The 14426-nt window shown below is 35.6% G+C and overlaps 2 protein-coding genes and 1 long non-coding RNA gene across 14 annotated transcripts; 1 reads left to right on the top strand and 2 right to left on the bottom strand.

Moving 5' to 3' along the window:
- Positions 1-480: 480 nt before the first annotated feature.
- LOC124306154 (orphan steroid hormone receptor 2) lies at positions 481-9500 on the bottom strand. 12 transcript variants are annotated; one of them, XM_046766412.1, is made up of 7 exons: positions 9263-9488; positions 4183-4326; positions 3767-4031; positions 3331-3593; positions 3022-3218; positions 2486-2763; positions 481-2342 (listed from the first exon to the last, which is right to left on the bottom strand). In XM_046766412.1, exons 1-7 carry the CDS (start codon positions 9302-9304, stop codon positions 2083-2085), a joined length of 1449 nt encoding a protein of 482 aa, XP_046622368.1. In that variant the 5' UTR covers positions 9305-9488; the 3' UTR covers positions 481-2082. The 12 variants fall into 12 exon arrangements, with proteins under 12 accessions (XP_046622368.1, XP_046622370.1, XP_046622369.1 ...); XM_046766414.1 differs by having other exon boundaries at positions 4183-4322; positions 9263-9487; XM_046766413.1 differs by having other exon boundaries at positions 3331-3578; positions 9263-9482.
- A 96-nt stretch (positions 9501-9596) lies between these two features.
- LOC124306157 (uncharacterized) lies at positions 9597-12515 on the top strand. Its single transcript, XR_006908541.1, has 2 exons — positions 9597-10144; positions 10230-12515. It is a non-coding gene; the product is annotated as an uncharacterized LOC124306157 (long non-coding RNA).
- LOC124306156 (microtubule-associated proteins 1A/1B light chain 3A-like) lies at positions 10572-13786 on the bottom strand. Its single transcript, XM_046766439.1, has 3 exons — positions 13257-13786; positions 12803-12965; positions 10572-12559 (listed from the first exon to the last, which is right to left on the bottom strand). The coding sequence occupies exons 1-3, from the start codon at positions 13297-13299 to the stop codon at positions 12397-12399; spliced, it is 369 nt and encodes a 122-aa protein (XP_046622395.1). The 5' UTR covers positions 13300-13786; the 3' UTR covers positions 10572-12396.
- Between the last annotated feature and the right edge of the window lie 640 nt (positions 13787-14426).

Consider the following 14426-nt stretch of genomic DNA (forward strand, 5'->3'; position numbering starts at 1 on the left):
TAATCTTTTGCCACGCGATCGATCTGCAATACAATTGAGTAGAAACCTTGATTGGGAAGTTGTTGTACGTTTGTTGGATTTTCTTTTACTTCAGCTTTATGCACCAAGCCGGAAAATTTTGGAAGGAAAAACGAAAATTATAAACTATCACGTTTCATACACATACTCAGACTTCATTTATTTATTTCTCTTTTTAGTGTGTGTATATATAGATTTTATACATCTATATATATACACGTATGTACATGCACGTACATACATGGATATGTGTATATATATACATATACATATATGCTAATTACAAAATTATTATCAATATAAATATTTGTTTAATATAGGCACATTTTTTGTTATATACATTGCAGTTTTCCCTTTAATATTTTATCTATTTCTAAATATTTATACGTATGTTTACTTTTTGACCAAAAACATTCAAGTACTCAACCTGGTCTTACAAGTAGAGTAAAGTAAACCACCGCAATACTTCTTCCGCATTGTATATTGTACTCTATAAAGTGGTAAATTTTATAAAAAATCTTGAGCCATGGCTCGTTTTTTCTCCTTATTTTTTTTTCACTGATTGTTTTCTAACTTCTCTTCAATACTTAACAATGCAAATATTTTTTGTTAAATAGAAAGCCCGCACACCAATTAATAACGAATATACGTAACGCTTTATCGTCACAGTCTAAATGATACGCAACGTAATTAATCATCGAGTTTAAAAATGAATACATGTATCCGAGAATATCCAATCGAGTCCAATTAAATTTCACGAAATAATGCAGTTCATTATGATTTACATCACACTAATACAGGTTACAGTGAGATAATTTTTGAACGAAATGAATGCGCGCTTTTCATACATTTATAGGATTTTTCAATTCTGAATAGAATCATTTTTTTTTTTTTTTTTTTTTTTTTTTATGAACAACATGTCGTTCCTATATCACCCGACAAAGTTGACGTAACATTTATGATTTACATTATACATGTGTTCATATACATATATATACGTATATGCATAACTTTTTTTTGTACAATGAATTTTTCTCGAAACGAGGAACGTCAATTGCGTGATTTATTTTCGATGTTTCACTGCAGCTTAACAAAATTGTGAAGTAATCCATTTCTAATTTTTGTGAAAATACTCTCATTTTACGAGTTCATTTATATAACTGATATTATACAATATTATTAGTTGATTATTATTTATTAACAATTAACCTAAATATAATGTACATTTAGTCGAGTCGACGTTTTTATTACAACTCTTTGAAAACTCTTAAAATAGTATTTAAGTATATTGACGTTTTTCGCAAGAGGGCGAAACAGATAAAAAATACAAATTTCTCATTCGATACAAATATGCTTGGTCTCAAATACTTGTAATTTTCTAATACCTTTTTCACACGTCAAGGATGTATAATACATGTGAAATCGCAATAAAGGAATACCTATTATTACGGTACAATGTTTAAAAATTCATTATTGGCTCGTTTCACATACTATACGGGAAACGCAAAACGTTTTTCAACTATTTTTATGCTATTCAAAATTTGTATTTGTTTTGTATCCAAACGGTTTTGTTCTCATGAACGAATATATTTTTCTCCAATCTCTGGCTAGAGCTTTCTTATTTTGATTCATCCTTGATCACGTACTACAGTTACTATGTTTATTTTTTTTATCCTAGTTCAGCATATCGATCGTAAACGAAACTTTACTCCAACTGTTAGAAAAATAAATACTGTATTTTTTAATAAGAAATTCTGTTCCACGAAATCATTTTCATGTCCTTGTTTAGAATATGTCTACTGTATACTGGTTGAAATTACAGGCCAATAAACTTTTATTTCTCCCTATATCCTTTCTTATTTATAACTACAACTTTATAGCAAGGCCCATATTACTACAATATTGACAATACAGTGAACCTTTTTCATTAAATTTCTCGTGGTACGTTGCATTTTCAAATTGTCGCGAACCACTTTCACCTGATCTGGCCAGAGTTTATTTACCACATGGTCTTATAGCATCGTAAATACTTAAACAACTGCGACAGAGGCAAATTAAACTTGGTCATCCCATGTGGTTCTCGGGCTCAGTTTTACAGTCTGGCATGGTGAGAATGTAAGGCACTACGCTAGCAACGCTTACCCTGCCAATAAGACCAGCAAAGAAAAGATCCTCGAGTACTCGTGGGTCGATGGAACGCAACGGCGGAAGCCTGATTAGGAGACGAGGTAATCTTTCAGCCCCGACACACCGCTGCAGCTCGTTCCAGGCAGCCTCTTGCAGGACCTCAACTTTCTTACGCCAAACGCCAGACATCACGTTATCTGAAGGGGGCAGAAAAATTTCTCTTGACAAAAAAGAAAAATATAAATTTGGTTTAGCTTCATCCTAATATTGATTAGACAATTTGCTCATTACTAAGTTTTCCACTGCCGTTGTTGTTAATGCTATCATCATTATTATTTACCGGCGCTGAACAGAGTGAGAGCTTTCAAGTAGGCGAATTCCGTCGCGTCAACTTGGAGCTTGTGAAGCGAACTGACGCAGTCTTGAAGACGGCATATGTGTTCGGTAACAAGTTTAACTTTGCTAGCTGTTATTTTTTCCTGGGCTATACTAGCTTGAAGATGATTAACAATTGATGTTAAAATACTGGGAAGAGACAACGTGTGAGCACACTGTGCTAAGCCTAGGGTGAAAAGTTGACCCCAAGAACTACGCACCAGTGTCGTCTGCACTTCGGAGCTGTGAAAAAAAGAATACACGTTTTCAATCTTATTGGACTGAACTGCGAAGATTAGGTATATTAGTCGAAAGAGGCAGTCTGTCTGTATCGCATAAACGAAATCTGAGTTAGACCACCTCCTAATTCGTAATAACGGGGTTGGTAGCAGCGAGCTTAACTCTGAACGTGAAAGAAAATTCATTACATAAAAATATCAGAAATCAGAAAAGTGACTTGCTGCCAGCCCTTCGACTAATTTGTGTAAAAGAAAAGCTTACGGTAATGCTTGAAATGCTGGTATACCTCTGGCCCAGTGTACAGATAAAAATAACAATCTAGCAGCACTTTCACATATGTAATGTACCGAAAGATAAGCAGGTGCTGGACTAGGAGCTTTGAGCTCAAACTGCGTGTGTTTTTCGTACAATAATTGGCCTGTCCATTCCTCCTCGGATTCATTAGTGCCATTGACGCTCTAGAATCAACAACAGAATTAATATCAAGAAGTAACTCATTTCCAGGTCGCCAAATCAATAAACAGACAAAGCAAATGAAACGCCACTTTTTTCTTAAAAAGTGTCGCTTACCTCCCCAATAAGTCTGGCCATACTGTCCAGGGCGTGAGAAATTAAAGAACGCTCTCTGGCAAGGGTCAAAACGTCGCTGAGATCGCTGTCATTGCTCTGTTCCTCCATACTCGGACTTTCTGGCTGTTCCCAAGTCAGCGGTGTCTCAGGGATCGATTGTTGTGGTTCTGGCTTCACCCTGGGACTACGATTCCCGACTTTTCCGCTACCCGAGTCCCCCAAAACAGGCTTCCTCTCGTGCTGTACCGCTGCAACACCCCAAGCTTGCTTATGTTTATTACATCCATCAAGTTTTTCACTGACAATCATCGTTCGATAGTGAACCAGATAAAAATTTAAAGCTCGTTCTAATGTCCGAGGTCATTTCGATTCTAAAAGGATTGATTTTGAAATTTAACAGTCGTAATTTACTTCCATCCAGTGAAATGGGACTTACAGTCACTGCGCATTCCCATCGCCAAGCATTTCTGAAGTCTGCAATATTGGCAACGATTTCTGTGATGTTTCGTTACTTCGCACGTTTTACTACCCCTGCACTGGTACCCGAGCTGCTTTCTAATGCTTCGTTTGAAGAAGCCTTTACATCCCTCGCAACTTATCGCACCATAGTGCCGTCCGCTTGCACGATCTCCGCAAACGACGCACAACTCCAACGATAAACCCAAACCAAGAGGGCCTCGAGCGTCTCTGTTAAATGGGAGCTGAAATGATACAAAATATGATAAATAATTGGTCAAAGTAAGACTGTCGTCAGGCCATAAAAACCAGAACAATGTCCGTAAGTAATTTCACAATTGACAAAAAAAATTTCTATGCATTTTGACGTATGTAAGTGAATTATATGATTCTTACCACTACTTCGATGTCCCCGATATGATCCATGCCTGGCTGCTGTACCAGACTGCAAAAATCTCTTTCCAATTTAACATCTGCTTCACTATTGTTCAAATTGTTTGCATGATCGCTCTGCTCAACGTGATTTCTGTCCATGTCTTTCTGAAATGATTTATGAAAAAATTTATTGTTATTTGAAAAATTACCTATTTATAACAACAAATATCAGTATTGTAGTTTATATTAATATATAGTTAATCGCGTCTTATTTTTCCCCTGAAACCAATTACTCGAATGATCAAGCATAAATGGCGATATCGCCACAAGAATAAGATCGAATCAATTTATCATTGTTAAACAATTGTAACTATAAATTCTAGTAAGTAAAAATCCCCTGTGATGTGAGCAAGAATTATTCAAATACTAAGAATGAATAATTGAAGTACATATACGTATAACGGTTTAATTTTACGATCAATTTGCAAATATTCCGAATATAATAATATTTACTGATAGTGATAACAATAATATTAATAAACGGAAGAAATTTTTATTATCTTTTATTCATTAATTGTATGTACCATTCGTTTGAAAATACACTTGAGGTAAATACTAATTCTCGACATGAGACAGAACGAGAATAAAAGAGTTGTGTAAATAAATTTAAAAATACACATATATATATATATATATATATATATATATATATATATATATATATGTATATATATGTCAAGTAAAGAAACTGTTGCATATAGAACAGCCAGGTATTACGGTTTGTTTCGAAAACCGTGTGTAATAATAAAGGGCTCGCTGCGGCGTACGAATTTTCGACATTATTTTTAATACATTCCAGGTCCTGTTCGGCACGGTCAAAGCACAGGAATGTAAACTAGATCGTTCGGTTCGAACGTCTGCCTCCTTTCCTCCACTACCCCTTCCGTTTCTTGCCCCCCCCCCCCTCTCCCTATCCCTCCCCCTCTCCCCTTTAACCTTATCCTCTTCGGGCGCCATTTTAAGAAGTGAAAGATGGTCCTCATCTCCGCAACAGAGTCTACAATTCCTCACCTTCCGTTGTGCATGACCTAAGCTACCTGCCTGTCATAAAAAGTTTGATTTTATTATACAATCTACGTATGTATTATGTACAGCATATGCACTATAATTCGTCATTGATATCCCCGACGAAATCGAAGACGAACCTGACGCAACGGAATTCACGTTCGAAACTGTTCCGTTTGAACTGTGGTAACGAGAAAGAGAAGCGAATACCGTTTGACAAAAATTTCATGCATTATACTTGTAACGCGTAGACGGGGCCAACTACGTGTGCATTATATCGATTCCTCAAAATACATTAGTTAATTGATATATTCTGATCGGGAATTTATTTGAAATTACTCTATTTTTTTTCCTTGGTATTCGACTGTTTTTGAAATAATGGAAAAAATCGAAACCTCGAACGGACTAAGAAATCATATTCCCAGCTCCGATGACGCGTTATTTTACATGCCACGCTGATTTCGGAGGCAATTAGAAGTGGATTTAGAAATTTTGAAGACTGCGAAATCCAGACGTCCCAGTTTAGTATAGCAAATTCTGATTTCAAACGGCGAAATACGAAATTGGATAAAATAGAACGGCACGAACTGGTTGATTGAACAGCGTCAAGAATTTATTATATATTCATTGAAATTTATATTTTCCAAGATTAAATGTACACATGATATACGTCCGTGTTACGTCATTAATTTTGTACTTCATATTACCGACCACATTGTATTTACACCTAACTTGTAATGATCCACGAAAACTGCGGAAAATTGAAATTTTAAAATTTGAACACGAATGAAAGAACGATTCGTTCATATTAACAAAACAACGTGAAAATGAGTGGCTCCGATTATTTAAATATTCCGAGAAACATCGACGGTTGAATAAACCTACATTATATCTCTATCCGTGTACATATTTATCCCTATGTATGCTTTATTCCTTCTTCTATAGAATTAAGGTGCACGCTATATACAACAAATATTATAGCTTTCGCGATACGCTGATGACGTGAAACCTTCGATGTGTAACGTCTTCGAAGCTGACATGCTGACATACGAACATTTCGAATGAATTGCAGCATGACTGCAGTGAACGACCTGAAATTTACCTCGGAAACATAATATAATATACCTCACAATTTACCCGTCGCGGATGCAATTATTTTTCAAACCCCGAGGCAATCGTTGCTATTTAATTAAGCACGTCTTGACATTGCTTATATAAGAACTCGTGGGTTCAAGTGATGAATCATTAAAAAAAAAAAAACCTAAACCTTAAAAACAAAACGATTTAAAGAAAATAAAAATGATAATCACGTACTACTTTCCCGCCAAGAACAAATCGAAGAAGGCCTCCAGACGGTATTACTATACCTCAACTAAATACAACTGCGAAGATTTTTGACAACGACTATACAACATGGCCACCAAAGGTCAAAGTGAGTTGAAAGTGTATTGGAGTCAACGAGGCACGTTCATACTCGTACACGTTGAATTTCCAACGGAAACAACTGGCTATCGAATGTGTACACAGTCACAAAGGTTAGAAAGAATTCCTTCGACCGTTCGACGACTTGGAATAATTTTAGTAATGACAAACGGACACCACCTATTACAGAAGTCTTATGCGTTGTAAAATACGTCTACACGCTCTACCGTGCGGTATATTATACTGTACCAGGTATTCGTATCATGAGGTCAAGCATACGTATATAGGTGTTATACACATAGGTATCTATGCAGAAACGGTGAGCAATCGCAGAGTTGAACGTCGACGAAGGTTTGGAAGTACCATTCGCATAGGAATATGGTATCCGATTTCGTGACAGGGTTATTATTACTTAGACATTAATCGGCACATGATTTGAGAACCGATCCGAAACCCGGCAGCGACGAACGCGCACGAAAATAACACTATTATAAAGCGAGAATTCACCAGGTTCACGAATCCACTACTCAATAAGAGCGAAACGTACCACGTGAAATTTACCACTGACTGCCCAAACTCAACCTTGTACAGGTACACAACCATTCACGAGCCGTTCTCTGCTCTGGCAGGTTGGCAGGTTGCGGGTCACTTCGACACTCCGATTTTCGAACGACAGCAGCAGCCAGGTGCATTCTAAGCTCACCTGCGATGCCGCAAGCATGTATCTGCCGAGCCTGTGCCATAGATAATAGATTCGCGTAATCGGACATCGGAACACCGATGCTCACGAAATTGGTCCGAACGATTTACTCTTGCAAACAATATGTCTACAAGCATATAATTAAAGTGAGAGGTCCGTTATAATTCTCGTGTTTTGCGCCTGCAGAGATACCGCTCGCACTCTTATGCATATTATGTAGCCTTGAAAAGATTGTTGTCTTTCTTTGCACAGGTTTGTTCGATTCGACGGTACACCACGTAACATGGAGGACAATTACGTGTTCTTTTATTTGTATTTTATTTATTTATTTTTTTTTTCTTTTCCAATAATGATGCTCGCATGTGTATAACAAGACGACGAAGTTGCAAAACGGAATGGAAAAGAACATACGGGGCGAGTCATTTAGAAGCGATTTTACGTTTGCGTAGACGCCAGCCATGTCAGGTGTATAAGTATACCGGTATACCTATTATACCTATTCGTAAGCATATACGTACAAAGGCATAGCATACATTCAACGGACGGTCGCATGCAGCAGCAGGTAAAGGTCGCCACAGGTCCGAAGGTTACTTGACCGACATGGCGTATATCTCTGGTGTTAACGGCAGCGCAGGTGCAATTGACACGTACATACGTTCAACAGAGAAATGATAATATTATCTCTGCCGCGTGCCTTCTGTAGCTGTACGCAAACGCGTTAAAAACAAGTAACGTTTCAAGCGAACTTCTTTCTTTTTTTTTCTGCTGATACGTTCGAAAAATTCGAATTAAGAAAATCGAACTTGTACAAGAAATCTCTTCCAACTATGTTCACCGTGCAATAGTAATACCGCGCACGCGGTATTGCATATTCGTATTTATATTATCTTTCAGATTACTCATAGGTAGAGTTGATATTTCGACTGAAAAGTGAGTCATAAAATTTAATGACTCGCTGACGAAGAAAGAAAAAGGAATATATGTAACGAAATATTTTAAACTGAGAAGAAAAAAATAAAAAAGAAAAAATTAAACGATCGAGACAAATTTATATACGTGATATTCATTTATCATGATCGCAAGCCAATTAGCGTGTCGCGTTTACTGTTTATATATCAACAAATCATTGCGGTCGGTCGGAAAATAATCTGTCCACAATTTCTAAACCTTACCATTTAGTCGTGATGAATTCGTTGGAAAAGCAAAATCGACGATCGAGGTGTACGCTTGAGAATTATTTTGGACTTTCAAGAACTTATACGTGATTTTATCACGTGACCGATTGTCTCGGATAAGTCCGTGGATGTGTTATGTTCATGTCGACAGGTGAGTATTGTTTTTTCACGGAATAAAAGCGAAAGGGTCACGCAGTGATAGTTTTCAAATGTGTGATCAACTGGTATCGAAGTATGCGGAGAAATGTATTTTGAGTGTGCATGACGCATCTCTTCGGTTATTACAGGGGTTTATATGCGTGTAAAACGGTAAATGTGGGCGAACTTTAGCCCTGAGCTCGCGTAACACGACGAACTCGCGGCAAAAGATCGTAACTCTCATCGAGTGGGGAGATTAAATGGACGCAATCCGATGTGAATTATTTAATAGATAAATTGTTAAGACTTCGGTGGTAAAACTTACCCTTTGTAAGCCGACAGAGAGAAATGATTTAACTACGCGACATTTGAATATTTGACAGCTGCTACCAGACTTCACCACCCATCCATGGGTTAGAGTTCATAACCTCTTCTAACCTTTACTTTACCTTTCCATTCCCCTCCCTCCTGCCCTCGCAGCTTCCCCTGTCGCCGCTCTGCCCCCTTTACCTCTAACCTATCCCTACCTTTCACCCTTCTTCTCTTAACTTATGTCTGCTTTTAAACAGCCAATCACAATGCAAAGTTGAAAATAACTTACCCGATGTTCGGAACTTGGGGTCAGGCGCCATGTTTTGCCCATGTCAATTCAAGATGGCGTCATATGATCGATTGAATCTCGGGATTTTCTTATCCACTCAGGTTTTCTTCATTGTCATATTTTTCATGGATGCTGTAATAGCCTAAAGCCACGATGATGAACTGAAATTATTTTACATTGTCATGCGATTGATGGGTAAAATTTTCAAATATATTCTTTCTGCTTTGCACATTTGAACACGTACATACAAACATGGACGACGCTCTGTTTTATCTGACGCTATTTTTCTTATTCTAAGATCGTTGACCAATCATGGTACTCCGTACATGCTGTTTACAGTTCCGCGCTAATTTCAAAATTACGGTCAATGTAGGATGTTCGTTACTACTGACGGTAAAGGTTGAACCGTGAGATTGGTACAGACGAGAAAAAAAAGAACATGAGAAGAGAATACGAACTGAATGTTATGAATATAGATATATATTAAAAAAGAAAAACTACTAAGTATCTTGAAAGGTAGATAATCAAATAATCAACACAAATAAAAATCAGTTCATTTACCATGAAAATTCCGAACCCTAACGTCGCATTTACCAAGTAAAACTTTTACATTTTTAATAAATATCGTCCCTCAAACACAGCTAGTATAGCCAGTCAAGGTGTCCTCTGTGAAGGTAAACATCAGATGAACTGAGAGTAAACAAACACCATGTCCTTATACTCGACAATACCAATCTCATTGGTAGATCCAGCCCAGTATACGAATTGAGTTTTGCCCGTTTGAATTGTACCTGCGTTAAAGCCTCATAATTAGCAGTTGATTGCAGCGATTGTGAAAATGAATGCTGTTCAAATTCTCATCCCTGATTAAATTTGGCATAGGTAAAAACCATTAGACTAATTGTGAATTGTATGAATGTGCAATTAATGATAATATTACGTATAACAGAAGTTTCATCAATTTTAGCAACAGATCTTTGGTCACAAGAACAAATTATTGTAAACAACGATGGAATTTGAATAGGTCTACCAGTAACGGAATCATTGTTAAAACTCGAAAACGAATCTGAGGCAGAAAGGACAACAATATCGATATTCTGTTGTGTATTTTTATTATTTCAAATTATATGTTTACCTCTATACTGTGCGCGAAACTGCAAATGTTATTTTTCCAAATACATCAGTAAAATCATTAAAAGAAAATAAAATTCCACGGTGAACAAATATTCTTAACGTAAAGATATCTGATCGAAGTCAGGATACCGTGGAAAAACATCAGTCATTATGAGAAAAGAAAATAATTCACAAGTATCATAAAGTAATAATATTTATTTAAACAAAGGAGATATTACATGATAATTATATTAATCAATAATTCACAGCTGATTCTACCTGAATAGTTTCAAAAACACTCGTAGTTGCCTGACATAGGAATTCAATGAGTATTTTTTCCTCCGAATTGTAATTTATCTTTTTGTATAGAATAAGTATATTATATGCACGTTATTAATGACAGTTTATTGCATCTAGTTTGAAGGAAAGAGTAAGCAAAAAATATATTATTTTCAAGAAGGCTATTTGATATTTTAAATAACTAACAGTTTTTTTTATTAACCCATGCTTTGAACTACCGAAAAGATGAAACTATCATCAAAGAAAATTCAATTGATTAAGATAAACAAAAATAGCAAATACGAAACACTTCGTTTCGATTGGTTTATAAAGATCTTACGAACAAATGAATTTTGATATTACTAAGAAAAACTATCAGCCTCAAAAAAATTATTAATTATAATGTGAGAAAAACTTACAATATTCTAATTACTAAAAAATACTTGTACGAACATATTGCAAAATCTGTTAACTTTAGAATATTTGTTGCCATTTTCGTCAACTAACTACTAACGTACAAAATACTATTACCGCTACTTAATACGTTTTATCTGTAAATATATTCCAATATTATCATAAAGAAGATTATTTGTTTAGATTCTACTGTAACATTTCTTGAATAAGGATAAGATTGTTACAAAACAATTATTTTTCAGCAGGCAATTTGAGGAACTATCATGATATAATTATACATGTGCGAGTGTAGTTAATACAAATTAATAAGTAACAATAGGATATGACGCTTAAACAAAAACGGTTAATAAAGAAATCTCAATGTCAACATTCAGGCTCAAATAAAAATATGATATTTCGTAGTATTTTTTCATGAAGTATTTGAGCTGTTTCACACTAGTAGTTCGACTTGTTATAACATTATAGTGATTGACGTGATAATTAAACTTTCAGTATAATAAATGGGTACAATAAAACGATAATTAAGTCAAGAATAATCAACTACTAGGATTATCAGCTCTCTTTTTACTGGAGGTATATAATTTGTTTACTTTCCTTTTTATTCTTTAATTCAGTTTGCATTTAACATGTCCCTCATGTATTCTCAAACTTATTCTCACACAACACGCAGCAGCCTAATCACAGTTGCAATAAGTTCAACAGTATTTATCACCCGTCGTTCGATATTTTTGTATAAAATAATTAAATCTGAAATAGCAATAAGTCGGTTTTCAGTATTAGACATTCGTAACGCATGCATGTATAGAAAAGACAGAGGCATCCTCTGATTCGTGTATCCTAATGTAAATGAAATACAATAAAAAAACGACAGTAAATATTACAGGTAAAGTGTCCTTGAAATTTACTCAACAACAACAATGCAGTGAATTGATTTTATTAATTTTTATATCACTTTAACAACAGATATAGGATAATGTTTCAAGAAAATGTTATTTGAAATAGAAAACCCAGCTTTCTATACACTGTATTATAATTCGATAAAATTACTCATATTTATTTGAATACAATTTACATCGCTGTTTGCATGTATTTGATACCATTAAAAGTCAGTAAATACAAGTAAAAGTAAGATATGTGTAACAATTCATCCTCCTTTTGGATATTAGTCATCTTTAATGTTCACGCAGCAGTTTTTGGCACTAGCTATGAATTCTTTGCAACACACAGAGCATAAGTACGCCAAGTTCTTTAATTTCATATTATATAGGTAATTCTTACAATTTGTGTATAATCACCGAAGACTCACCTAGAATCACACCAGTCGCAATTTAGCAACCAAATACTTCTTGGCTAGCGAAAACAATGTAAAGAAAACCATCGGCGTCTTTTTCGTGCTGATAGAGCTGCGCCATTGTCAAGCTTCCACTAGCCATGCTTCTTTGATTAATTAACAGAAAAAATGCTTGGGTCGGATGAAGGTGTAGTCTGCGCCTATTTCCAAGAATGACGAAACAGAGTTTTTATGTCATTTGATTTAATAAACTACTGCAACATATTCAGAAAATTGTTTCGCACAAAGTAGATATAAAAGAAAATTTCTGGCGACCTATCTCAGAGAGAGATAATAAAGAAGTGGATTAATTCGAAATAATTACATGAGGTATAATTTAGTAAGAACACTAAAAAAAAAATAATAAAAATGAAACATGATTCCTTTGTGAAATTGCGACTCACCTAATAATTTTTATAAGCTCGGCTACAGTCAGGTGATCAGGTACTAAAAATTTGACTTTATCCATAATTGGCAATTGTTTTTCTCCGGCGAATCTTTCGACAATTATCGGAATCTTATTTGGATGTTGTTGCCTAATTAATTCAACCTCAGCGACACGCTGCACTGTAAATAGTTAAAGTAAAGTTGAAAATAGTGAAAAAGAAGTATTATAGGTGGTTTTCGATTTGTTTATTTATATAATAAAAATGGTTTTAGTTCTCTCAAGGATTAAAAAGAAACATCTTATTGCATATTATTTTCATTGTTATGATTACGGCTATCATTATTATTATTATTTTTGTTTGTTTCCATAATTATACGTGCAGAATAGCGAAAATAATAGCCTTATACGCATTAAGCAGTAGATTAAATAACCTAAATTTGATGTTATCATTTATTCATTTATTTACTTACCGAACGGACGCATTTCTTTAAACGATTTTGACGAGGACTTCATTTTCTCACGGTTATTGAGCTTTGCTTTATGGTATTGGGTACTGGAACTGCGACTCAATTCCTTGTATTTCTCGTGCGTAGACGTAAATATCTGTACGAACTACAATTTGCGCGTTCAAGTTGCACGCATTAACTAGCGTATTACTCAAAAGTAAGTATCTTGTCAATGCGACGTTACCGATTCTCGTGGGAAAAATAAAATGCGAATGATTGGTAGGCTGATCGAAATGTCAACACGATCAATTTTGACCAATGCACTCGGAGTTATGATACATACGTATGTAAATATTTATTTTGTGATTATTGCGACGATTCCAGCTCCTCTCGTTGTAATAGTGTTGATATATCAAACTAACGATTATCTGCGCTATCGTGTGCGATCATCAACTATTCTTTTGTTTTGATTAGCTGCTTGGCGTCTTTTTGCTGTACTTCTTCTTGAATCCTCGCTTCCTAACGGACTTTTTTGTCTCCTCTCCCGTGCTGCTGGGCAGCAAACAACACGCCACGAAGTAAATAAATTGATAAGATCGAAAGACCGTGCTATAAGTTTCGCCTCGGATATTCGACAAACGGAGACAGAATACGTTTGCTCTTCTTGTCGCACTGACGCTTGAACCAATTTGGAATACCTAAGCGTTGTGACGCCGACGTCAGTTGCACGCCGTTAGTACGAAAATTGTACGGACAAGGTTTCTGCATTTACAACCATGCTTCGTGTTCATCGCGTCTCTCTTACTTCTAAATCCACTGCTATGGTTGCAAAATTTGTGCAAAAGCATAAAGCATTTCTTAGTTTAGTCATATTCATTAATAAATTCTCACTGGCTTACTATTTTTTTGGAATCAAAACTGTAAGGAGTTTCCTTTCTAATCAAATTTCATATGCCAGTGACTAGCGACGCAAGTAACAGAAAGAAGAAGCAAACTACTCGAAATAAACGATGCGTTGAACTAAGCCACGTACAATTCCTATGGAAAGAACACTCGTTTCACTTTTCATGACAAAAAAATTGTCAGTCAGCGGAAACCTATCAATGAACATTACTGTTCAGTAAACTGCATGAATGCCCTAACCTCCAGACTGACTTACTTTCGGTCCGAAACAGAATCCTACTTTGATTTATT

Source organism: Neodiprion virginianus, chromosome 5 (assembly GCF_021901495.1).
Source record: "Neodiprion virginianus isolate iyNeoVirg1 chromosome 5, iyNeoVirg1.1, whole genome shotgun sequence".
Classification (NCBI taxonomy): Eukaryota; Metazoa; Arthropoda; class Insecta; order Hymenoptera; family Diprionidae; genus Neodiprion; species Neodiprion virginianus.

What these genes read in the sequence shown, in the direction of transcription:
- LOC124306156 (XM_046766439.1), bottom strand. Translation starts at nt 13,299, where the DNA reads ATGAAGTCCTCGTCAAAATCGTTTAAAGAAATGCGTCCGTTCG. An exon ending in TAAAGAAATGCGTCCGTTCG is followed by an intron (nt 12,966 to 13,256) that starts GTAAGTAAATAA and finishes AACTATTTACAG; the next exon opens with TGCAGCGTGTCGCTGAGGTT. An exon ending in GAGCTTATAAAAATTATTAG is followed by an intron (nt 12,560 to 12,802) that starts GTGAGTCGCAAT and finishes TCTTGGAAATAG; the next exon opens with GCGCAGACTACACCTTCATC.
- LOC124306154 (XM_046766412.1), bottom strand. Translation starts at nt 9,304, where the DNA reads ATGGGCAAAACATGGCGCCTGACCCCAAGTTCCGAACATCGG. An exon ending in GATGGGAATGCGCAGTGACT is followed by an intron (nt 3,594 to 3,766) that starts GTAAGTCCCATT and finishes AACATAAGCAAG; the next exon opens with CTTGGGGTGTTGCAGCGGTA. An exon ending in CCAGCATTTCAAGCATTACC is followed by an intron (nt 2,764 to 3,021) that starts GTAAGCTTTTCT and finishes TTTTTTTCACAG; the next exon opens with CTCCGAAGTGCAGACGACAC.